We start from the raw sequence: 23,816 nt of genomic DNA, 5'->3' as shown, positions 1-23,816 counted from the left end.
GCATGATGCCCAGCCCCAAGCACGGTGCCCAGGCGAGGGGCACCGACACGCCGTGCCGCCCCTGCGCCCCGGGGAAGGCACTCGAGGGCCGGTCGCGGGCTGCTCCCGGGCCCAGCTGGCACAGCCACCTCGCGCTCGGCCGTGCCGCCCCGAAGCGCCGGGGCACCGTCCCCGCCGCAGCCGCGGCCCCGCAGGCCCGGCCGCCCCGCTCACCTTGAAGTCGCGGCTGTGCTGCGGGGTGTACTCCAGCGTCCAGAGCGCCCGCACCAGCTGCGCCAGCTGCTCGGTGACTTCGCCCGGCGCGGGCGGCGGGCCGTCGGCGGCGGGGCCGGGGGCGGCGGGGGCCGGCCCGCCGCGGAACTGCTCCAGCGCCAGGAACTCGGCGAAGAGCTCGGTGTTGCTGAGGCACTGCAGGATGGCGTTCATGAAGCAGGTGTTGCCGTGGTTGCGCAGCCCCGCCACGCCGGGCACGGCCTCGGGGCCGCCGGCGGGCTGCGGCGGGGGCTCGGGGCTGCGCGGCGGGCCCGGCGGGAAGCAGCTGCCCAGGCCGCCGGCCGCCTGCGGCGGGGGCAGGCGCGGGGCGTGCGGGCCGCGGGGCTCGGGCTCGCTGCTGTAGTGCGAGAGGGTGGAGAGGGTCTTCAGCACGCGGCTCATGAACCCGCCGAGCGACCGCCCGGACGGGGATGAGGCGGCGGGGGCCGGGGCCGAGCCCGCGCCGCCGCCCGCAGCCCGCCCGCGGAAGAGCCGCTTGCTGAAGGAGCGCTTCTCCTTGGCGCTGCCGGCCGGCCCGGGGCCGCTCACCCGCGACATGGCTGCGCGGCGCAGCGCGCATCCCCGCCCGGCCGCTCAGCCCGCCGGCCGCCGCATCCCGCCCGCCCGCCGGGCCGCAGCCGCCGCGGCTCAGCCGCCTCACGGCGCCGCCATGCAGCGGGCGGGGGCGGGGCTCGCCGTCACGTGACCGCGCCGCCACCTTCGCGGCGGGCAGGCGCCCTCGCAGCGCCGCCATCTTTGTTGCTGGCAGGGCGGCGGGGCGGGGCGGGGCGGGGCGGGGCGGCGCGGCCGGGACCCCGCCCCTCCGCTCTCCCGGCCGCGCGAGGGCAAGCGGCGCGTGGCCGCGGGGTGGCACCGCGCCATGCCACCCGCGGCGGCCCGCAGGACCCTGCCCGGGGGGTGCCCGGCCGGCCCCGCCGCTCCCGCCAGTCCCGTGTCAGCCCCGGCGGCCGCCGTGAGGCGGCGCTGCGCGGCCGCGGCGCGGAGGCGGCGGACGGGGGCGGGGCGGGCCGGGGCGGGGCGGGCCGGGCGGCGGGGGTAGGTGCCGGGGCGAGCGCCCGCCGCGCCATCGGCTGCGGTGCCGGGTGCGGGAGCGCAGCATGGCCCCGCCGGGCCCCGAGGGCGGCCGAGGTGAGGCGCGGGGGGGGGCGCGCCGCAGCCGCGGGCTGCCTCAGAGGGCGCGATTTCCCCGGGAAAAGGCCGTTTCACGGCTGAAACACCCGCCGGGAGCGGGTGGGATGCCGGGTCGGGGCTCCGCGGTCGGTAGAGACCGGCGGGGCCCCGTCAGCGCGGGGGTCGGCCGGCCGCGCCGTGGGGGCGGGCGGTGGCAGCTCCGGCGCCGTCCCGGGGAGCGCGGCGGGAGCGCGCCGGGCCCCCCGCTGCCCCCCTCCCCGGCCGCTGTCCCCGCACCGCCGCGCTCAGGCGCCCGGTCTGTCTCTCCGCAGCCGCCGCCAGCGCCATGGCCCCCGGGAAGAAGATCACGGCCCGGATCAAGAGGACGCTGCCGGTGAAGGGCCCGCAGGCGCCGACACTGAGCGAGCTGATGCGCTGGTACTGCCTGAACACCAACACGCACGGCTGCCGCCGCATCGTCGTGTCCCGCGGCCGCCTGCGCAGGTTCATCTGGATCCTGCTGACGCTGAGCGCCGTGGGGCTGATCCTCTGGCAGTGCGCGGAGCTCCTCGTCAACTACTACAGCGCCTCGGTCTCTGTCACCGTCCAGTTCCAGAAGCTGCCGTTCCCCGCCGTCACCATCTGCAACATCAACCCCTACAAGTAAGGCACGGGGTGCCGGGCGGCCCGCGGGGGCTGGCGGGGGGAGAGGGTGGTCCCCCGGCGACGGGGGCTCTCGGTGCATTCGTCATCCCCTCACCAGCCCAGCACCGAACCCCTTCCCCCGAACGCCGCTGCACCGCGGCGCTGCTCGTCGGCAGTCTTTCCCAGCCGAGCGTTTTCCCGCTACGGCACTTTGAGTAATGTACCCACCTCTGTGCTGATGCTCTTCAGACACATGTGGGTTATAGGCACACCCTGCACTTGCTGCCTGCTGAGCCAGACTCGGCTTTCTGCTCGAGACAGTCCCTGGTCGGCTCCGTGCTTCCCTTCAGATTCCCTTCCTCCCCAGGACCAAAGTTGCAGGATTACAAACAACAGCGTCTCCTGAAGAATGGAAAGGGAACATCTGTCACTCCTCTGTTGCCCCTTTCTTTCCTTACAGGATGCTTTGACATAATCAATCAACCATACTTTTTCTCCTGCCAAATTACACTTTACGTTGATGTCTGTTCTGCTGCCAGCTGCCCACCCTGGTCCCTGCAGGCAATCCAGCTCTCCGGTGCCTCTTGGCACAGATGCAGAAGTCTCATTTCCACACGCTCTGCCTCATTGGGCTTGCTAACGCAACCAGCCTTCAAGGAGCTTGGGAGTCTGTGAAGGCTTTCTTTGTAGTTCAGTCCGCTTTGCTTCTTGTGGTCCTTGCTCCAAGATTTCTCCTCCATGGGCATACCCGTGTCTGCCCACGCTGATGTAAACTGATGTGTTAGTCAGAGGGATCAATGGGAGCCTGCGACAATTCTGTCCCGAGCGATGAGATTCACAGTGCAGCGGGCAAAACTCTGCAGCTGGGTGGCGAGGTGAGATGGGATGTCACTCTCTATCACGTTGTCTCCAATGCAGGTACAGTTCCATGAAAGACTATTTATCTGAATTGGACAAGGAGACAAAAAAAGCTTTGGAAACTTTCTACGGATTTTCAGAGGGCAAGTCCAAGGTGCGCCGGTCAGTGGATGAGTGGAACAGCACAGGGAGCGACTTCTTCAAACAGATCCCTCTGCTGAAGTTTGAGGACTTCTCTAATACAGCAACTGACCTTCGCAGTGGCCAGAAGAGGAAAATAGAGGGCAGTGTCTTTCACAAGGATTCATCCATAGTGAACTCTGGGGATTCAAATGATATCATCGGCTTTCAGTTGGTGAGTGGCATGCTTCCTTGGCCAGCAAGTTCCCTGTGGGGCTACAAAGGGGTGTTCTGGGTTGGTATCCCTCCAGCCAGTTTTATTGCTTGCTTAGGTGGCTCTATGGCGAATAACACTCCATCTGGTCTTTTGCCCGTTCTGCCATGCCTCCGTGGCTGCCTGCAGATGCGTCTCCAGCTCCCTGGAAGAGAAATACCTTCCTGACCAAGTAGACGTAGTGTCTTCTGTGACCTTTCCTTTGGGCCTGAAACGTTTGATCGTATCACTTAGCCCTGAATGAAAGGTCTCTGGTGCCCCTTTGTCCCACTGTAACTTCAGATGTGGTTATTACTGTGGAAGAGAGACGGTATCACAACGTACCTTGTAGAATACATAATGTCATTTCACCTGAAATGCTTTTTCCCCTTTGTAATTATCAGTGCGATGCAAACAACAGCAGTGAGTGTGCACTTTATACATTCAGTTCTGGTGTTAATGCTATCCAAGAATGGTACAAGCTGCATTACATGAACATCATGGCACAAATTCCCCTGGAGACTAAAGAAAAATTGAGTTATTCTGCTGATGACCTTCTACTGACATGTTTCTTTGATGGCCTATCTTGTGACAAAAGGTCAGTGCACAGAAAATACCTGCCAGCTTAACAGCTTATTTCCAAGTTCGTAATACGTAGGAATTGAATATTTGGTATTTGCAGAATTCCAGCAGGAACCGTTTCCATTTTTAAATGAAAGCAAACATTCACGTCTTCACAAACTTTGATTATGCTCTTTAATTTAATTTGTCTTAGCGTTCTGCTGTCCACATTTCAGATAAGCTCATGTCTTTTGGCAGAATCAAATCTACCTGCTTATGACCGTGGCAGCGCAATCCTTGTGTGTCCTGGCAGCAGGGGAGTCATCCCTTCGCGCTGGGGGCAGCGGCAGAGCTGCCCCGTGCAGTCGAGGGGATAAGATGGCACTTGCACATGGGGCAGAGCTGCCCCATGCAGTCGAGGGGATAAGATGGCACTTGCACACGGGTTTAGCAGTTGCCCCACCGCCACGCACGAGGCGAGCTGTGCTGTAACGCTCATTACCGAAGGCATTTTGCCATTTTGCTCCTGCCCGTAATCGTGCAAACACATAACATCTTTTCTTGGAACAAAGATGTTTGCTGGAGTGGGAGGGGATGTTCACAAGAAAGACATGAACGTGCTTGAATCACGAGGGCGTGTCCTCAGCCTCCCCTGCATGACCATGGCTGTGACATCTTTTCTGAAAAATGAAGATTCATGTTCCTTCAGACACTTGGCTGTTGAACGAAAGACTCTGTCCCCTCGACTGCAGCCTTCCTGCTAGTTCTGTAAATCCTTCCCCCACTCTCTCAGCTCCCACTCCCACTTGAAAACGTCCTAAACTTTTCTTTTTCTGATGCTATTAAACCGGATCATGTTTCCATGTAGTTTCAAGATACTAAGATCCGGTTGATGATGAGCAGATGATCCATGCTTTTCAGCAAAATAAATTGCTTGCCAAAAAAAAAACCAAACCCAAAACATTCAGTCCTGCTATGTCTCTGCCAAAAGGAAAAGCCCAGATCTGCTGATTTTCTCCCACAGACAGTTAAGACTGCAGAGGGCATTGTAGCAATATTTGATTTCTTTCAGGCACTTCACTCGCTTCCATCATCCCCTGCATGGCAACTGCTATACCTTCAACAGTGGAGAAAACGGGACGATCCTGAGCACCTCCACCGGCGGCAGCGAGTACGGTACGGAAACTGAGTTTGCAGAGGAACCATTAGATAACAGCGGTTCAGCGAACTGGATCCTGCTGGAGGGTGATTGATGTGTTGGCTCTAGATGTGCAAGCTGATTGGGGAAATGCTTGTTTGAACTAGTGCAAACTATTGCCAGAGAATACAAAGATAATATCATTGCATCACTAATGTTTTCCATCTGAAATTACTGCTTCCCAGTTATATAACTTTTTTAAGCAGGCTTCAGCCACGTTCTACAGAGACATTGTTTGTTTGCTGTACTTCAGGGTGTGGAGGGACGTTCCTTGCTGTAAGCGTCCCGGTCCAGCACTGCGAAGGCTTTGCTTTGTTGTTGCAGTTCTGCTTAAGGCCAGATCACATTAAGTAAACGGTGCTGCCCTACCTGACCAAAAAAAACCCCACCAACTCTGGCTTCTGGTGTAACTCTGTTCCTGCCTTGGCTCTGTTCTCCAGGATTGCAGGTTGTGCTGTATATAGATGAAGCAGACTACAACCCCTTCCTGGTGACATCAACAGGTGCCAAGATCATTGTCCACGACCAAAACGAATATCCCTTCATTGAAGACATCGGCACAGAAATTGAGACTGCAGCGGCCACCTCCATAGGGATGCACTTTGTGAGTGACTGCAATCTTGTTTCCAGGTGCACAGCACCATTTTCTTGAAACAGATGCAAATACGAACCGATGGGATGTTTGAAGGTAGCCAGTAGCTGGAAGGCATCTCGTACCTCACACTTGAGCAGCTGAAGTGCCCCAAGGAAAATCCTGTGATAGCACTTTTGTGAACAAAGTTTTCCTATTGGAAAACCAGTTCTTTGTAAACCAAACAGCTACTGGGATTTTGTTTGTTCTCCCTCATCTCCAACCCCTTGGCTCTCCAGGGGATTTTTTTTGTTTGTTTTCACAGCAAAATCCACAACCACAGAAATGTGTTGTCAAGTGCCCTGTTTCGCTTTAGCAATAAGCAGACGAGTTTGCATCCCACGCAGGTTCCAAGGGCGGAAGAGAACGAGCTCGAGCTGTGGGGAGCTCGCGTTAGGGCCAGGTCCGCAGAGACGACTGCAGTGCAGCCCATTTAACTGTTTTGTGGGTGTAAGTCTCATTTTGCTGGGTTTCTTGCTGTCCCACCTGTAAAGAAAACCTCGTGGGCGGTGGCTCTGCCTTTGCCAGCTTAGTGAAGCCTCTTTGCGGTTGCTGTCAGCAGGGCAGGGAGGGCTGCAGCTCCAAATTTCCCCAATTAGAGTAGTGCAGACAAGGCATTTGACCCGAGGGGCTTCTTTCCGTGGTGGAGAAGTGAAAGCGGTGCCATCAGGCAGCCCAGACTTTCCTCTTTCATCTGGATGGGCTGTTAAGTGAGCGTTTTGGTTCTGCCTTTTCTTCACCAACGGTCGGGTCAAATGCATCAGTCGGGCTGCTTATCTGTCCCGGCTGGGTGTGCCAGATCGAGATAGTCCATGCATTAGAAAAGACATTAAAAACAGGGCTGACGGTTTTTAAATGTGCAAATAGTTAACTGTCTTCCAGCTGTCTGGAAACCTGTGGCAGCAACTGCTTGGTCTAACCAGTGGGGATAAATGCTACCTACCAAACAAAAAGTGAACAGAAGGATCGCAGCCACATCCTTCATAACTGTTACGCTGCACAGGAGAAAGTCACTGCAGACAGTCTCAATATTTAATATTTTCCTGGCACAGTAGATTTGGCCTGCTGCGTATCGTATAAAAAACAAGATTGAACATATCTGGGTGGTGGTGTTTAAAAGATTTGGCATGAGGAAGTGATCTGATTGCATCCTGACATAGCAGCTGAAATAGAAGCTAGACTCAATTTCTGGACTCAAAACAAAAGCTGCTAATCACTGTGCTGCGGGTCAAGGAGGACTCCAGAGAGCCTGCCGAGGGGGAGCTGCCATTGTCAGGACAGGGCTGCACTGCCGAGGTGCCAGATCCATCCTGGTACCCGCGTGCAGGTGCGCGAGGGAGGACACAGCAGACATGTGCCACGCACAGCACCGCTCACTGCGGGCTTGAGCGTGCCAATCGCGGTGTCGAGGTTATTGCTTGTGTGTTTCTGCTGTGTACTAGGACTGCCCCCCCGCCTCCAAAAATATTCCAAGATGTTTGGAATGCAAACAAGGCATTGCTTGGTAGGAGTTTCAGTGCTTTAGTTAAATATTTAGTTTGGAAATTATTTCAGTACCTGAAAGGACAAGTAAGCTTTTGGAGGAGTGCAAGCCATGACAAAAAAATTCCTCTACAAAGGATCCATCATCTGCTAGAAACTACATCAGCAGACTGAGGCAGGTGTCTTGGCATTAGATTGCCTGCGGAAGATAAAAGCATATTAAAAGCTGGTTCCATTCAGTTTTCAGAAGTAATGCATCTCTTATATGGAAATCACTTCTTTCTTCGTTCCCTTCAAAGAGAGATTTGAGCATCTTTCTAAAAGAGCTGACTTGCACCATACATACCTGTAGCCTTCCATTGCTGCAGACAAAACCAGTAACGCTCGCTATCAGGTTTGACCTCAGTAATCTGTAGATCTGTAGTCGGTGCCTTAAAGGTAAGCAGGCATTTATCAGGTTCCTACTCAATCGATCCTTTGTAGGATCAGCCCCTAATTTTAAACTCTGTAGAGAAAGATAGGTGAATGGATTCTTAAATGGATGACTTTTCTTGTGGTTTCAGGCCACTTTCTTCGTTATAAAGTGGATAACTACTGCAGAAAGGTAGTAAGAGTTTAGGGCTGAGCAAGGTAAAGCAGCCTGCAGGGAGCAGACGATGTAGCCTGAATCAGGTCTGGTGAATTTGAGGGCTCCCAGCCCTGGTTTCAGCAGACCTTGAAGGCACAGCACTTGGCATTTCAGAGCTCTTTTCTCTGGGCAGGAATTACAGAACAGGAAAAGGTGTTGGCGTTCAGCAGAGATGAAGGGTCAGAGCAGTACCTGGAAAAAGTCCTGACAGAGATACAAATGTTAGCTGTAGACTGATTTTTAGAGAGGTGCTGGTGAGCACTAGCAGAGCTCGAAGTGCTGTTGTACGCACCAAACAGGAGCTGCCAGTACAACAGCAGCTCAGGGAGGTGTGGGTCTTCACAGAAAACAAACCAAACAAAAAAACCCAACCAGCAACCCCCCCCTTCCCTCAAAGCACAAACACACATCCAGGATAAACGATGCATAGCCTCTAGGACATTGCAATGAGGGAAAACATACATATGGATTACTCTGCTTTGAAAAATCTTGACTGTTAGGATTATACCTGCATTCCTACAGAGGTTTTCCACGAAGACAACAGATAATGCAGCCAGAGCAGTGTTTTGGGAAATGTATATTACAAACAAAAAAAACCCCCTTGTTTTGACAAATGATTGACAAATCATTTGAGGTGGTGGAAGGTAAATGTGCTGTTCAAACCTGCCCCTTCACTTACAGTTTCAGAATCATGATGAACTGCCACTGAATCCTTTGGTTTCTCTGTGAACTCCAAAAAACAGGATTTGTTCTTTTCTGGTTCTCAGACTCGGTCTCGCAAGCTGAGCAAACCCTACAGCGACTGCACGGAGACTGGTGCTGACATACCGGTAGAAAATCTCTATAACAAGAGCTACTCACTCCAGGTAAATCTGTTGCATTTGTTTCTACAACTGGCTTGAAAAGTACCTTCATAAAATGCTTTACAAGATTCTGTGGTTCAGGATCTGAGATTGTGGACAGTCCAGGCATAGGGTCATTGCTTTTAACCACTGATGTAAAGCACCACAGCACTTTTTTAAAATCCAAGTTTTATTCCTAAGTGGTTGATGTTTGAAGTTCCCTTAGGCGCCCTGTTAGATAAAGAGAGAACATTAGCTCATTAGGCAATTTTCAAGCAGTGTGAGACTGGAAAATATTGGCCAAGTAAATGTTGCAGCTTAGTAACCCTTGAAGCCAGAAATTGTGACCTTTAGGACTCCAAGAATAACAGATACCATCTAATCAGTATCTAGATAGCAGAATGTTTGTTTACAGAGTAAGTTTCCACTAATTTTGCATAGTTTCTGTAATTGGGTCTTCTTGGAGAGTGTCAGTTGTTCTGGCACTCTCTGCCTGAGGAATCGTAATTATATTAGCTGCTGCCTACTGCAAAGCCTGTGCCTTGGCTGGATTTTTATTTTATGGGGTATTATACCTGAAATCTGCTGTGATGTGTTGCCAGGTAGGATCTCACAGTCATTATCTCAGGTTTTTAATACCAGTACTTCACCAAAACGCAGGGTTCAGGAGGACTGGGACCAAAGGGCTTGACAACTGGGATTTCAAAAAGAGAAGTTCAGTTCCTGCTTGTTCCAACTGATTAAGTGTTTTAGCACAAAACATTGACTCTACCTGCCCTGCTAATCCTTACATCTTCAGGTCTCCAAATATGCACCTACACGATTTGGTCAAAGCTGTGAACATTTTCACTAGTGAGTCACTTCCCACACCTAGTTGTTGATTGATGGACCACATGCCACGGCAGACCGAAAACCTCCTCGGCTGTGGTAGGAGCAATTGCAACACTGAAGCTTTTGATGGCTATAGGGGAAGCAGGAGCATTCACGGAATGCCCCTCTCAGAGAGGATTATATTCTTATTTCTTGCACTAGAGTCTCAACTCTCCACTGCACTGTCTGCCTGTATTTGTATTCACTAGCCACAGAGCCTGAAGGGCCAGTGAAATGGGGTTCCCGACTCATTGCTACTGTCAGAAACAGGGGATGTTTTTAGTGCATGCAAGCCTGGACCTTGGTGCTGCGGAAGTGCAGCAGCCTGGGCTTCTCAGACACCAGCTTATGGTTTATCTCCCCCAGATCTGCCTGCACTCCTGCTTTCAGAAGGCCATGGTGGACTCGTGCGGCTGCGCCCAGTACGCGCAGCCCTTACCTGCTGGGGCAGAGTACTGCAACTACAAGAAAAATCCCAACTGGAGTAAGTATTCAAACACCTCCTGCATCGCATGTGCCTCAGCCGCCCGCTGCCAGCCACATCCCTCCGCAGCACCGTCCCCAGTGGGCATGGCCGTGCCTGTGCCCAGCACCACCCCAGCCACACAGCACGCTGGGAAGAGGCGAATCTGCCTTAGCCTGCTTAAGACCTCATACCCCAAAGCCTAAAACTGCCCCTCTTGTTTAGATTGATTTGTTTCTGACAGTTGTCCTAATTGCTTGTCGTTTGTGCACACCACAGAAGTGTCAAGTGGCGGACTTGACCGGGTGAGGCAATTGTTCACACCTATAGCAAGCGACAACCACTGTTCAGAGTGGTTTGCAATATTTGTAGGGTAGATCTTCTTATCCCCACCACATAGATGATGGCCACAAAGGCCACCTGCACCCCAGAAGCCCCACGCCAGCACAGGTAGCAAAAGATCATTGCTTTTCTTTCTTACCTTCTCATATACATCCTGCTCCCTTCTTGCAGTGTACTGCTACTACAAACTGCACGAAAAGTTCGTGAAGGAGCAGCTGGGCTGCCAGCAGATCTGCAAAGATGCCTGCAGGTAAGTCCTGCCCATGACCAGAGGTAAACGCTGCGTGTGCGTGGGAGTTGGAGCTCACAACTGACAGCCTGCCTCTCTCTCCAGCTTCAAGGAGTGGGCGCTCACCACCAGCATCGCCCAGTGGCCGTCCACCGCGTCAGAGGTCAGTTCCTAATTGCGCTCAACCGTGACGACAGCGTGGCACGAGGCATTAAATACAGCCAGGGGTTTGGTGCGGAAGCAGGGGGCCCACAGGGTATTTGTTAGCACTTCAGCCATGCTCTTCCCAGAGGCTCAGTCTCTAGTGTCCAGGTCAGGGTTCTCCTCCAGGAGTTCACCATTAAACTAAAATTTGGCTTGTGGGCTGAGAGATGCCCCTGGGGACAGCTGGCCCATCACATGCATCCAGTTCTGGCACCCAAGCTGGTCCGAGGAGGTGTGGAGGGTGAGCTCTCTTTCCAGGGGATTTCTACACAAGCACATACAGCTATAGCAGTATTTTCTGTGGTTTTTCCAGGACTGGATGCTTCGTGTTCTCTCTTGGGACAAAGGGCAGAAAATCAACAAGAAGCTGAACAAGTAAGTTTCCATGGATGTGTTTCTAGCTTGCACCTCAAGCTCAGATACAATCTCAGCAGCCCTAATGATGGCAATTGGGGAAAAAGCTCCCTTGGAGCGGCCCAGCCCTACTGGTCCAACTGGTTATTTGCATAGTTTTTCAGTACGTTTCATGTTATTGTTTTACTAAACAGCCTGCCTTCTGTTTCTCCTCTCAGGACAGACCTCGCAAACCTCATGGTGTTTTACAAAGACCTGAACGAGAGATCCATTTCGGAGAACCCTACCAATACGGTAAGCGAGCGCAGCGTTTCCCCACTCAGCCCCAGGAAGACACGGCTCTTCCTCCCAGACAGGCTGCAAGTTTTCATCTGGCCTGGGGAGCGGTGCCATCCAGGCAGGGGCAGGAAACCATCCATGGATGCATTTGCTCGTGGCAAACCCTGGGTGTCCCAGCTCGGTGCAGGCTCCCTGCACGCCGTCACGGTGCCACGGTCACGCGTCCGGTGCCCACAGGAGCCGATAACCTTGTGCTCTTCTCTTCTCTTCCAGATCGTCACTCTTCTTTCCAACTTTGGGGGCCAGCTGGGCCTTTGGATGAGCTGCTCAGTCGTTTGTGTCATTGAGATCGTTGAGGTCTTCTTCATCGATTCCCTTTCCATCGTAATGCGGCACCAATGGCAAAAGGCAAAGAAATGGTGGAACGACCGCAAGAGAGACCAGTCGGGGAAGCCGCCGCAGGCCGACGATCTGGAGAGGCAGGGCCACGACAACCCCGTCTGCATCGATGAGGACCTGCCCACCTTCAACACCGCCCTCCGCCTGCCACTGCCCCAGGACAGCCCCTTGCCCAGGACTCCCCCCCCGAATTACAGCACTTTGCGGCTAGAGACGGCCTTCACGGAGCAGCTGCCCGATACGCTGGAGGTTGGGCGACACTAACGCTTATTCACCCACCCATCCAGGTGCCAGAGTCAGAGGTGGGTGCTGGACCCACGTGCCCAGGGGTAGAAGGCACGTATCCAAACGAGCACTGAAGGGCTGTCGGGTCAGACCCTTATTCAGGGATCGAACTTGCAGACAAAGCTTCTCTGAGCAAAGCTCAGACGCAAAAGCCGAGGGCTCAGAGACATTAGGAACTTCAAGCAACATCAATTCTCAAGTTAATCATCGCAGGAGATGGCTGGGGCAGGACGTGGCACTGAGCTGGGATGTCTTGCCAGGCACAGGCGTACATTAGCGACCAGCTGCACACACCCCGTTGTATGTGGGCAGGAGTTGCTCCACGGCAGAAGGTTGATGCCACACTGAGTACTAACACTAATTGCTCTCTGCTGTGTGGCTGGACTTGTGGGGAAAAAAACCTGGGGCTTTCAGGAATGCAGCATGGCATTTGTAGGAAGGGGCATGACAGAAGTTTGGGAGGAGGACAAAATGGATAAAGGAAAGCTCTCAAGATTAGTTTTGATTAGGAGCCTGGTTCCAAAGGTGGCCTGAGGAGCAATTTATTCCAAGATGAAAAGTTCGGATAGGCCTAGACGTGCTTGTAGAGCAAGTTATTACACAGCTCGAGTAGGAGAACCCAAGTCATCCCAAAAGAATCATGCGAAAAGGGCATGAAATCTAATTTGAATTGCAATAATGAACTGCATACTCTGCAAGCTTGTTTCATTTTACATGGCTCAAGCTGGCCATTAAATGTAACCTCAGAGGAGCTCGTTAAGCAGCACGCAGCCTTGGCCACACGTGACTTCCCAGAAGTCTCAAAGGGAGCTGGCTGCTCTTTTCCTGCTCAACCCCAGGCAAAGGCTTCCCTCCTGTGGCGTTCACGTCCCCGGAGCTGGCAGTGCCCAGGGAGGGGACGGAGCCACGCAGGGCTGCCATGGTGGCAGGAGCTGTCCTGGGCTCCGCAGGCAGCCCTGAAGGGAGGTGGCCGGAGGATACATGTGCCCCACCAGTATGTCCACCTTCCTGACGTCCGCTCCATTCCACAGTGCTCCACCAACACCCTGCGTTCTGCCTGCTGCACACCGAGCTGTGCTGCTGCCACTGTGCCAGACCCTCCCCACACCGCGGGCAGGACAGAGGCTGCTGCCTGCTGCTGCCCAGTGCCTGTAGGGACCTCCGGGGCAGCCGGCTGCGGTGGCAGCGCCCTTCCCCGAGCTCCCAGTCCTGCACCTGACTCTCCTGCCATCGCCGATTCTTAGCTGCCTGGAGCATGCTGTCTAGATGTTGCACACCGGGTTGGCTGCTTAGGGTTTTTGCAGAGCAAGCGTGATTGAGAGTATGTGTGTAGGAGTAAGAAAGTCTCTCTTTTCCTTTTTCTATATAAGCTTATTTTATATAGGACAATAAGAATCCAGAAAGGATCTTTAATGTGCAATAAAATATATTTTAACTGGGTTATTTAAATAGCTGATAAACTGAAAAGAATAAAGATATATTTTTGAATAACTGCTTTCTTTTTTTTTTTTTTAATAGCAATATTCGAGTTACTTCCATGCAGACATCCCAGGAGGTTATGGGACTTGCTTGTGCCTGTCCTGGGGCTGCCAGGTGCCCAGCAGCACTGAGCACCCCGGGCCCTGCAGAGGTGGGGCTGTACTTCCAGATGGGGCTTGAGAGCAGGCTGGGGGAGCTGGAGGTGCAGGCAGGTGCACAGTGAAAGCGGTGGCCTTTCTGAAAGCAGCATTAGCCACCAGCAAGGTGATCAGAAATGCTGGAACCTCAGGTGCCTCCAGACAGTCCCACTCCTGGACAGTCCTTTGGGAACTGGAGAAGTGAGTTTGCTGTGCCTCCAGCACACAAAGGCCAGGTGCTCAGAGCACCCTTCTAACACACCATCAGATAACAACAGCGCTCCTTGCACCAGACCTGCCCTGCTTGCAGCAGTGGCAAAACAGACGTAGAGCAAAACGCAGGGGCAGCCTGCCAGAGGCACGTGCCCGCCAGGGCCACCAGCCCCTCGGCATCACGGCTCTGAGCTGTCACTGCTGCAGCAGTGGTGGAAATAACGGCAAACTTTGGAGCTAGATCATGTCTTACACTAAGCTCCTTCCTTTCCAGTTCGTTGCTTCTTTATCTAGGAGCTGGTTTGGCTCAGTAACACCTGACTAAGGACCTTCTTCCAGACGCAGATAGTTGCCAGGGTTAGTTTGACTCCAACTCTTACAAAGCACAAAATGCCCCCCTCCTGCAACCACTGGGAGGGGGAAAATAACCATCTCCCTGGGAAAAAGCAAACATTGGAAAGTGGGACATACCACAATCCTTCTGTGCCTCATCCATACCTGTGTAGGCAACAGCCCCCAACAGACGGCAGCTCTCCGCAGGACCTGCGAGGTTTGCTCACTTCTGCTCGTGGGCAGCACTGAGGAGGCTTGTAGGAGCTCAGCTAGGACCTTCACCAGCTCACGTGAGGACTCCTCTTCCTCTTACACTGCTCAAGTGGCTCCCTACGGCCCTGGGAGCTGGGTTAAATCAGCAGGTGCTAATCATGCAATCAGCCCCCCGGGAAAGGAAGGAAACCCACCGCAGCTGCTGCCCGGAGCATTGCACCGTACCTGGGTCCCACGGCCAGGGAAGGCCACGGAGGGCGGCCGTGTCCCTGGTGCTCGTCCACGGCCACGCTCCCATCGCAGCGGCAGCCCGAAGCTGCGTCATGCAGATACACGGCTGCCGCAGGCCAGTTCCCAGCTCTTCCTCTGGGACACCTGGCAAAGCCGTGCGGGAAAGCGTTCGTTAGAGCAAAGCCAGACCTCGGTGAGAGCTATAAAGCGGATGACGATTTTAGAAAGTCTTGTATTTTTAAAGGCTTCCCAGAGCAGAACAAAAGCCTTTGAAAATAAACGAGGTGGTGCCAGTCCTGCAAGGAAGCTGGTGTAGCGACCGGTCAGACTTCGAACCCGATAGCTGCAGTTCTAATAAAGAAAATATCGTCTGATGGAGAGCAAAGCTGCCGAAGCGCGGCGTTCCCCCGCAGTGCTGCTGCAAGGCCTCTCTGGTCGGTAACGCGGGACGTGGGTCCTGTCCGACGCGTTCTGGCACGAACGGTCACTTGAAACTCTTTGGAAAAGCACGGGTTTTCTGCAGGTGGCTTTTAGCATTTACTTCTCAGGGCAGGTGCAGCACCTTTTCCTTTTCTCCTTATATGAGGGAGGCAGAAACCCACAGAGTAGCTACAGAAACAGATTACTTCATCGTGAATTAAATACTGAACACTGCTGGACCCTTTGAGTCATCTTAAACACAGAAAAACTGCCTGGGATCATACGAGAATCAGGTCTGATACACGCTAAACATCGTAAACTGAAAGTGTTTGAGAAACTCAGCTCGGAGTTTACAGGAACAACAGGCAGTAAAGTTTGTGGTTCAGTGTTATCCCCTCCTCCACCGCTGCAGCCGCCGCTCCGAGGGTCAGCTGGGAGCCTGGACCCTTCCCATGGGGACAGTATTCCCAGGAGACTTGCAGTGTGTGGTTGGAGCTTGCCGGGGCTGTGGGGAGCAGCTGCGGTACCCGAAAACGTGGCGAAAGCGCAGGCAGCGTGGCAGGCAGAGCGCTGCCAGGGCGAAGGGCGGGCTGGGCAGAGGCGTCGGAACAGACCTGCAGCGGGCAGGCGCCGGTGACTCAGGGGGAACGGCCGCTGGCATGCCGGGACCAGCCCGTGGGAGCGCGGCAGAGCAGTGGGAGAACCTCGCTTGGCTCCTCCGCAGCTCCCAGCAGCTGTTGGAGGGGAGAAAGTTGTGGGTGATGGAGGAGCTGGGGTGGGGGAGGCTGGGGAGGAGGGAACCCAGCGGCACAGAGGTTTGCCGGATGGCAGGAATCTGCTGGTGCTTCTCCCAGCAAGTGATGCCCAGACAGAAGCGGGGGCTGAAAACCCACGGAGCCCGCAGCCGGCTCTCCCAGGGAGCAGACACCTCCGTACACCACGTTACAGAGTCTGCTGATACCCAGGACTGCTCATTCCATACACCATTGCCCAGTAACAGCCTTCAGCAGCACGGACCAAACCCAGTTTTTTAAGCAAAATCTTCCCAACCAGCCCTAAGCAGGTAGCTCAGGCGTTTTGATGCGGGTGCCGGACTTCTGCAGCTGTCCTTGCCCTGCCACCGGGAGTTTGGAGATCGGCTCGTCCACGCCGTGGTGGAAACACAGCGCAGGCGTCCGTCCCACTGCGGCTGTGCCTGCTGCTGCCTTTCCCAGTGCTCCCAGCTCCTTTGACACGAGTGTGCAAATGCCAGCCATGAAAACCACGGCGAGAAGGGCAGCTGTGCAGAGGCAAACCCCACTAGCAGCAGCAGGACTTGCTGCTTAAGTGCTTTTGAGAAAGAAAACTGCTGGGCAAAGGCTTTTCCCACGTGGAAAAGACGGCTCTCACCCTGACTCTGCCTGTTTCACTGCTCGGCGCGAACAGCCAGCGCTAAGGTGACTCAAAGATGGGACGGCCCAACCCGGGAAGGACGTATGATTTCCCTAAGAGACAAAATTTCATCTGGTAATCAAGAGAAAAAAAATGGGAGCATCCAACCTCCCAGTCTACTGGGATGAAAAACTCATCCAGGTTGTGACAATGGCACAGATTCCTTGGAAAACACACCTGAGAGGCAGCCCGGCCCCAGCCCAGTCCCAGCTGGACATCCCGAGGTGCAGCAGCCTGGGGCGGCAGCCTGGAGGGGTGACCCCGGCCTCCCCCAGCGCCAAGGGCTGGCTGCTCCACGCTGCTCCACGCTGCTCCAGGCTGCTTCCAGCACCTGCAGCCAGCACAGCCGGCCAGCACCCACGGGGTTAAAGGCTGCCTGGGCCCCCTTCCACTGTGGTGACATTGCAGTGGTCCACAAACAGGTTTGGGAGTTAAATGCTTCATTAATGTAAATGGGGTTGGGGAAAGGCATCTCCAGCACATGCCTATGGAAAACCCTCCAAGCTCCAGCACCTCCACTTGTGCCCTGGGAAAGGCACAGCCCTGGGGAGGCCGGGACACGGCTGGAGGTTGTGGATGCTTTAGTTTTACCTTTGCAGATTCAGGGCAGGGACCCGGCTCCGGCTCCGTAACTATCCGCATCCGGAGGTTTCCCCTCCAGACACCCACAAAGGGGCTCACGGGGCTTCCTTCGGTCAGACCTGCCGGGAAACACCGAAGCGAAGGGCTCTGCCCCACAGCAGCGCACCCATGCCGCCCACCCAGCCAGAGCCCCGCGGGCCGGGTAAGCGGTGCCGCCTCCCCGGCAGCAGCCACGGCTGCCACCAGAGCCCAGAAGCCGCTGGATGATGCACTAAAGACACGGGCGCTCTCGACGGGCAGCAGCGACTTCCCACTGCTCGGAGCTGCAGCCAGAGCCCCAGACCACCACCGCTGCCGGGGCCCAAACCGGCTCGGGAGGCTGCGGTGACCGGGTGTGTGGCATGGGGGGTGCGAGCAGGCGGGTACTTTATTGTACAAAATTGTTGCTTTGGCTTGAAAGTCCCACTGCCCATCTCGGGCATCACTGCAGGGGTGAGTGCCCCGTGGTGAGTGCTGCACGGTGAGGGCCGCACGGTGAGTGCACGGTGAGTGCCATGGTGGCCAGAGCTGGGCAGCCCCTGGGGCGATTGCCCAGGCCAGTCGCCAGGTCTGAGCCACCCCCCCAGCCCGGCCTGTGCTCGGCGCTTTGCAGAAGCATTCCCATGCAGCCCCAGCCCGGGAGGGCGGCCGACAGCCGGAGCACCCCGAGCGCAGACCGGAGCGGCGGCAGTGCCGGAGCGGTTTCAGGCAAGCGTGAGTCAGAGGTTAACCTGCGATTGCAGGAGCTGCCCTCTGCGGTGGCATGCCGTGACACGGCTCCGGCACTAATCCCGATGCCAGCATCACCCTGCGAACAGGACGGACCGGGAGGTGCGGAGTCATCGCCGATTCCCCACGCCTCCGCCGGCACACGCCGGTAACGCCATCAGCGGGGCTGGGCCAGCAGCACTGGTCACGGCTGACGAAGCCTGGGAAGAGCGAGAGCTGAGGCTGAGTGTGGCCGATGCCTCAGGAGGGGAAGGAGAGAAGAAATCCCAGGCCAGGCTGGGCAATGCCACCCGAGAATCCAGACTTCCCTCCTATGCAGGGGGACCCTGGAGCTGCCGCTCTCGCCATGGGGCAGCGCTGGTCCCGGCTCTCTCTGGGGCTCACTGACGGCTCCTGGTGCCCCACACTGTGTCAATGGCTCAACACCACGCTGCTCCCCAGGGCAGTGCCAGCCACAGCCATCTCCTGTGCCAGACACCTGCGGGTACCCATCCAGCTCTGCCCGGCACACCAGCATGTGCTCGCCAGCCCGGCCCGGCCGGTCCCACCACCCCACGCGCACGCTGGGCTCTGCTCAGCCGCTCGCTAGCCAGGGGCTGCTGGGTGTTGGGCTGCGCTTGCCAGCCCATGGCCACACCATCGCTCCCAAAACGAGCGCAGGTCTGCAGCCCTCAGCACTGCACGCGCAGGGCGCTCGACGCTCGCTGGAGCAACAGCACAATTATCCAACCGCATCGCTCCCGAACACCTTTGCTCTTGGGACTGACGCTTTCTGATCCCTTGGGGTTCTTTATGGAAGCTCCTTCTCCATCTGTCCTCCCTCTTCCCAAAAGCACAGGCTCTTCTGCCACATCCTGCTCATCCCACTCATCCCTCTCCAGAGCTGTGGGGCCTTAGGACGCCCTGGCTCTGGGGAGCTGGGAGTGGTGGCAGCTGTCCCTGCGGCGCAGGGCGGAATGCTGCACGGAGGGTTCCTGCAGTGCCCGGCCATGCTGCACCGGGGCTCATCCCTTTGGCCCAGGCGAGAGCAGCCATGGGCTCGCGGTGCTGACCCGGTGGCTGCACCTGCTCCCCGGTCCAGTTGCAACACAGCCGGAACTATGAACAGGGAAACACTCCTGCCCTCGGGGCCACGGACAACATGTTCTTGGTGTTGTGTCCTCTCTTGTATCATCACCCATGCTTTGGCATGTTCTTGGAACGCTTCCGTACCGCCTTGTCTCTCCTCGTCTTACACTCCTGCCTCAGTTTCCCTTCCAGAAGGAGCCAGACACCCTCAGAGGGCCAAGACTCCCCGTGCTGCCAGGGGTGTGCAGGAGGGCTGCCGGCCCCACACAGGTCTCCACACATGCCCCCCCACCACCACTGCACCCTGTGCTGCCCCAGACGGCGTTTTCGCCCTGGCAGCCTCACTGTCAAGTGGCATCCCCGAAAGCAGCGGGATGTGAAGCACAGGAGGGGACACTCACTGGCGAAGCCTCTTTCGGGCCGAGAGACAGGATGCTGTGCCATCCCCTCCTCGGCTGCCCCATGCCCCCCGACAGCAAACCCCCCGGGTCTCCAAACACGAGCCCAGCCCTGTCCAGGACGCTGATACGTGATTGCTTCTGCCTCCTGCCACCCGCGTCCTTCACCCAAACACATTTCTGCAGAGGGAAGAACGTGTGCGTTCACTGCGTGTATTCACCCGCAGTTTGAAACGCGCCCCGGTCCCAGGGCAGATGCAGTCACGGCAGAGCGTGGCTGAACGCAGGTGCCAGCCAGAGCCGCGGTGAATCACACTGTTTTCACAACGCCTCTCGCTGCGGCACCTTCCTTGCTGCTGCTTTAAGACCTTCTCGCCCAAGTTTACATAATGAATCCCGAAGGGTACAAGCTGTTCCCCTAGATAATCACAGAGGGTAATCATCCCTCGCTCTTGTTCTGGTTATAAAAAGTCATTGGTCACAAAATATTTCACATTTCCCCCAGAACATTGGAGAGGACCATAAAGCACCAGCCCATGGGGATCTTTACAGTGCTGTGTCCCCAGCTGGCGCCACGCTGGCGCTCTCTGGCCTGTGCCAGGGCTGGGTGGCATTCCCAGAGCCTGAGCCCACCCACAGCTATCACGACTTCAGACAGAGTCCAGGCAGGTGGGTCAGTTTTTCCAATCAACTAATTCCCTGTCACAGCAATTAGCTACGGAGCGGGTCTGGGGAAACCCCACCAGTGACAAACAGCTGACTCAGCACGACACCTGCCTCGTCCCGCACCGAGAGCCCGCTCGGTTCACCCACGCAGAGCAGCGCAGCCTCGGTGGGCGAGTCGAGGTTCGGTGATGAGCATCACCGAGGTCGGGCTGGAGGGAGCCGTACCCGAGCTGGGTTCTGCCCCATCCCTCCCATTCTGGAGCCAACAGCACGAAATGGCACAGAGCGCTGGTGCCCACACCCCGGCACAGCCAGAGCCCCTGTCACTCCAGCCGTGCCAAGGCTGCGGCCGCCCGCGCTGTGCCAGGCGTGCAGGCGCCGGGCCGCGGGGGGGGGCGGGGGGCGCATCCCTCCTCTCTTCCGCCGCTTGTAAAACAAACCAGTCTGGGTTTTACAGCCTGATCTTTGTAACGCAAACAGAGGTCAGCGAAGAGGTTTTATACGCAGCGGTTACCGGTACGGGTTGGCCGCGGGGATGCTCGCTGCCGTTTCACTCTGATTTTACTGGTCACAGCCCAGTGACTCCGCGCCGTTCGGTGGCAGCGCCTCGCTGTAAGTGCACCCGATACACGGAGCAATTACGGTGCTGAACGAGCCCCTTCGCACCCTGCACGGGAACGGCTGGTGCCCGGCTGCCCTGGGCAGCGCGGAGCCGCAGGAGCCCCCCGGCTGCCGGGGCTGCGGCACCGACCCCCGCGCGGGGGGAGCCGGCGGCGGGGCCCGGAGCGGGGCCCCCGGAGCGGCCCGACCGGCAGCCGGGCTGCGGACGTGACTCATATTCGGCACGTACCTCTCGCGGCTCCTGCTAATGGCAGCTAATTAGGGGGTGCGGGTGTCGCCGGGCACGGGCAGGGCGGCACCGGGGCCCGAGAGGGGCTGCCCGGGAGGGGACACCCGCAGAGGCCGCGCGGGCGCGGCTCCCGCGTCCGGAGCCCAAAGAGCCTCCCAAATCCCCGTGAAATCCCTGCGCACCCAGGGGTGGCCTGGGGGGACCCCCCCCGGGACCTCACCCACCCACCGTGCCAAAGGCAACGCAGATTTACACCCTGCCAGACAGCACCGAGACACAGGTTTCCCCCAGTGACCTGAACTCAGTCCTGCCAACTGTAATTGTAATTTTGGGGCGATTTCCTCCCCGCAGAGCTGTCCTTGGGCCCTGGCACAAGCACCTCCGCTCGTCTCTGTCTTTACATACAAGCCTAAAATCCAGCCCAGAAACCTTTTCAGCCTTCTCTGTATCCATTCCAGTCACCATTAAAATATTCTCGTTTTACCAGATGAATTTAGGACCAGTTGATATTGCCAAGGCACTGCTGATTAGACTGACAGTGGCATTTTCTGGGCTGATTTGCCCCGTGTATCCAGTTTCTCAGCTGTATTTAGCTGCTGTCAGCGCTGCATCGCGCCAGCACAACACCCTGACTCGGAACACAATGCCTGGGGTGCAGAAGAGCTTCCCACAGTGTTTTTCAGCTGTATTTTTAGCAGGAGAGTTTTGCTTATGAAATAAACTTTCTCATGAAGCAAGCGAGAGAGACAAGGCAAAGTCACACCAAATCCAAGGTCATTCGGCTTCGCTGGCTTCGCAGCTGATGTTTCAAACCCCGGAACAAGCGCAGCCTGCTCTATTTTCAGCGTTGGAGCTGCCGGTGCTGGTCACAGACATTGTTCTCCAGGGAAATAAGTCGCGAGAGAAGGGCAATTATTTTGACAGGACAGAGGTTAGAAACTGGGTAAGTCCTGGTAGTCACCATCGAACCTGTTCGTTCCAGCTTCACTTGGAAATGCTGTTCAAACACAATCCCACATTCCACTTCTGACATAATGGTAGGAGGTACACTTGTGCAATTTAAAAATAAAAATCCCTTTTGTTCCCAAACAACGAAACATGGGGATGTTTGGGAAAGTCTGACCAAGTCCTGATTGAACAAGAACCTGTGATTACTTTTCCTAGCAAGAGGCAATCGTTACCTTTTACAATGCTTTGCTGCTCGGTGGTGATTTATAGTTCCAAGGAGGTTTATACATGTTTACTGCTCTGTTGTGAGGAGTTAACGTCTCCCACAGTCGCTCCAGATGCTCAGGGCTTTACCTCTAAACCGTGTTTGTACGGTAGCGTTGGGTTCAGGGATCCAATGCCCGGCATGCCATGCCCTGGCCCCAGTGGAGGAAAATACAGAAAACAAACGGGGGGGCGGATGTCTCTGCAACCCCCCGAGGGACAATTATGCGATCAACAGGAATCAGTGCGCAAGGCATGTTAGATCAAGATCAAGTCATAAAATGCAGAAGTGCACGAGAACCGCGAAAACCACAGACAACCGGGCTGCGCACGCTCCCGAGGGCACCCGGCCCAGCCACCCGCGTCCTGCCCTCGGCAGCAAGTAGAAGAGCTGCACAGTCTTCTAATTTTGTTGTCATTTTGTGGAAGCAGAGCTCATTTCTCCTGCCAGGAGATGATCACCGTTCAGACGGAGCCCGCCAGTGCCACCCGGGCAGCTCTGCCCCTTCTGCTTAAGCATCAACATCTTCTGCAGTCCGCGCTCGACAGCCGCGGTGTACAAAACACGGCGAGGAAAGCGTGCCCAGCAGCAGCCTTGGTAGTAAACACAGCTGCTCAGGGAGGCTTTCTTTAGGGGAAAAAAAAAAAGTATAAAACCTTATACTTCTTTTTAAAAAAGATAAGATCTTTTTTCAAAAGATTGCTAAGATCTTTTAAAAAAGATTGTAAGACCTTTTAAAAAAACGATTATAAACTGGTTTCAAAGCAGTGGTGCAGTTCACCTGCAGGTATTTAACCTGTGCCAAAGGCCTGCCGCGGGTGACAGTCGGCACAAGGGAACCCAGGGCAGCGGGGCAACATCCTGGCACCTGCGACGTTTCAAACCAGACCAAGAAACACACCGCAAATCGCTGCCACGCAGGAGTCAGGGCAGTGGCCAGAAGACCTGGTCCTGCTCTGAAAGTCTCCCCACACCTCCGGAGCGACCACCCGCACCCCGAGTGCTCCTGCCCCCGCGCCGCCATCCTGACAGGGCTTTTCTTCTTTTGGGGGAAAACCCAAGAAATGCCTCTGTCTTTAGGAGCGGGATGGAGAGGCACAGCAGGATGGAGGCACAGGGGGATGGAGGCACAGGGGGATGGAGGCACAGCGGGATGGAGGCACAGGGGGATGGAGGCACAGGGGGATGCAGGCACAGGGGGATGGAGGCACAGGGGGATGCAGGCACAGCATCTTGCGATGCAGGAGCAGACAGGATCACGGGGAGATATTTTTTGCTGACCAGGACCAGGGTAGAAGCATCGATTCCTGGGGCGGGGGGTGGGGGGTGGGTTAGGAGAAAATTAAAATTTCTAGAAGAGAATTAAAGCAAGGTTTCAAGGAAGGCTGGACAAGCCATGGACTAAACTAGGAGCGACTCCAGCCGAAGGGAGGGAAGGTTTCGATGCACCGTGGTGAAATGACAAGGGGCGGGATGGGGCGGGACAGGGGCGGAGGTGGGGGGGGGGAGGCGGCGGGGCCGCTCCGGCTCTCGGCGGGGAAGCGCTGGCGGAGCCGAGCGATCGGTAGGTACGGGGGGGGACCGGGGAGGGTGAAAGGGGTCCGGGCTGGCCCGTCCCTTCGGTCCCGAAGTCCCGCCGGAGGGATGCCCGCGGGCATCCGGGCTTCGGGACCGAAAGGACGGGGGCGATGGGGCCGGGGAGGGCGTAAGTCGCTCGTGGTGTCTCTCTGCACTGATGCAGACGTGGAGTCCTGGGGGTTTGGGTGCTTTTGCACCAAGGGTGCAGGT

General features: G+C 56.2%; 2 protein-coding genes across 4 annotated transcripts in view; one reads left to right on the top strand and one right to left on the bottom strand.

The window, feature by feature from the left end:
* USP31 (ubiquitin specific peptidase 31) overlaps nt 1-810 on the bottom strand; it is a 34,754-nt gene extending 33,944 nt beyond the window's left edge. For all 3 annotated transcript variants that reach the window (XM_086622187.1, XM_086622186.1, XM_086622188.1), the window contains exon 1: nt 214-810. In XM_086622187.1, the coding sequence (XP_086478313.1) occupies nt 214-810 (597 nt within the window). The remainder of the gene's footprint in view (nt 1-213) is intronic.
* Nucleotides 811-1,370: 560 nt separating this feature from the next.
* SCNN1G (sodium channel epithelial 1 subunit gamma) lies at nt 1,371-13,092 on the top strand. The gene is made up of 13 exons (XM_086622079.1): nt 1,371-1,401; nt 1,716-2,046; nt 2,947-3,241; nt 3,664-3,857; nt 4,893-4,996; nt 5,459-5,622; nt 8,527-8,625; nt 9,838-9,955; nt 10,448-10,526; nt 10,611-10,668; nt 11,023-11,084; nt 11,282-11,357; nt 11,616-13,092. The coding sequence occupies exons 1-13, from the start codon at nt 1,371-1,373 to the stop codon at nt 12,003-12,005; spliced, it is 2,001 nt and encodes a 666-aa protein (XP_086478205.1). The 3' UTR covers nt 12,006-13,092.
* The last annotated feature ends 10,724 nt before the right edge of the window (nt 13,093-23,816 follow it).

Source organism: Tauraco erythrolophus, chromosome 17 (assembly GCF_009769465.1).
Source record: "Tauraco erythrolophus isolate bTauEry1 chromosome 17, bTauEry1.pri, whole genome shotgun sequence".
Lineage (NCBI taxonomy): Eukaryota > Metazoa > Chordata > Aves > Musophagiformes > Musophagidae > Tauraco > Tauraco erythrolophus.
The sequence above is the reverse complement of the archived record's forward strand: the minus strand, read 5'-3'. Positions and strand labels throughout refer to the sequence as shown.

What these genes read in the sequence shown, in the direction of transcription:
- SCNN1G (XM_086622079.1), top strand. Translation starts at nt 1,371, where the DNA reads ATGGCCCCGCCGGGCCCCGAGGGCGGCCGAG. An exon ending in CAAGAAAAATCCCAACTGGA is followed by an intron (nt 9,956 to 10,447) that starts GTAAGTATTCAA and finishes CCCTTCTTGCAG; the next exon opens with TGTACTGCTACTACAAACTG. An exon ending in ATCAACAAGAAGCTGAACAA is followed by an intron (nt 11,085 to 11,281) that starts GTAAGTTTCCAT and finishes TTCTCCTCTCAG; the next exon opens with GACAGACCTCGCAAACCTCA.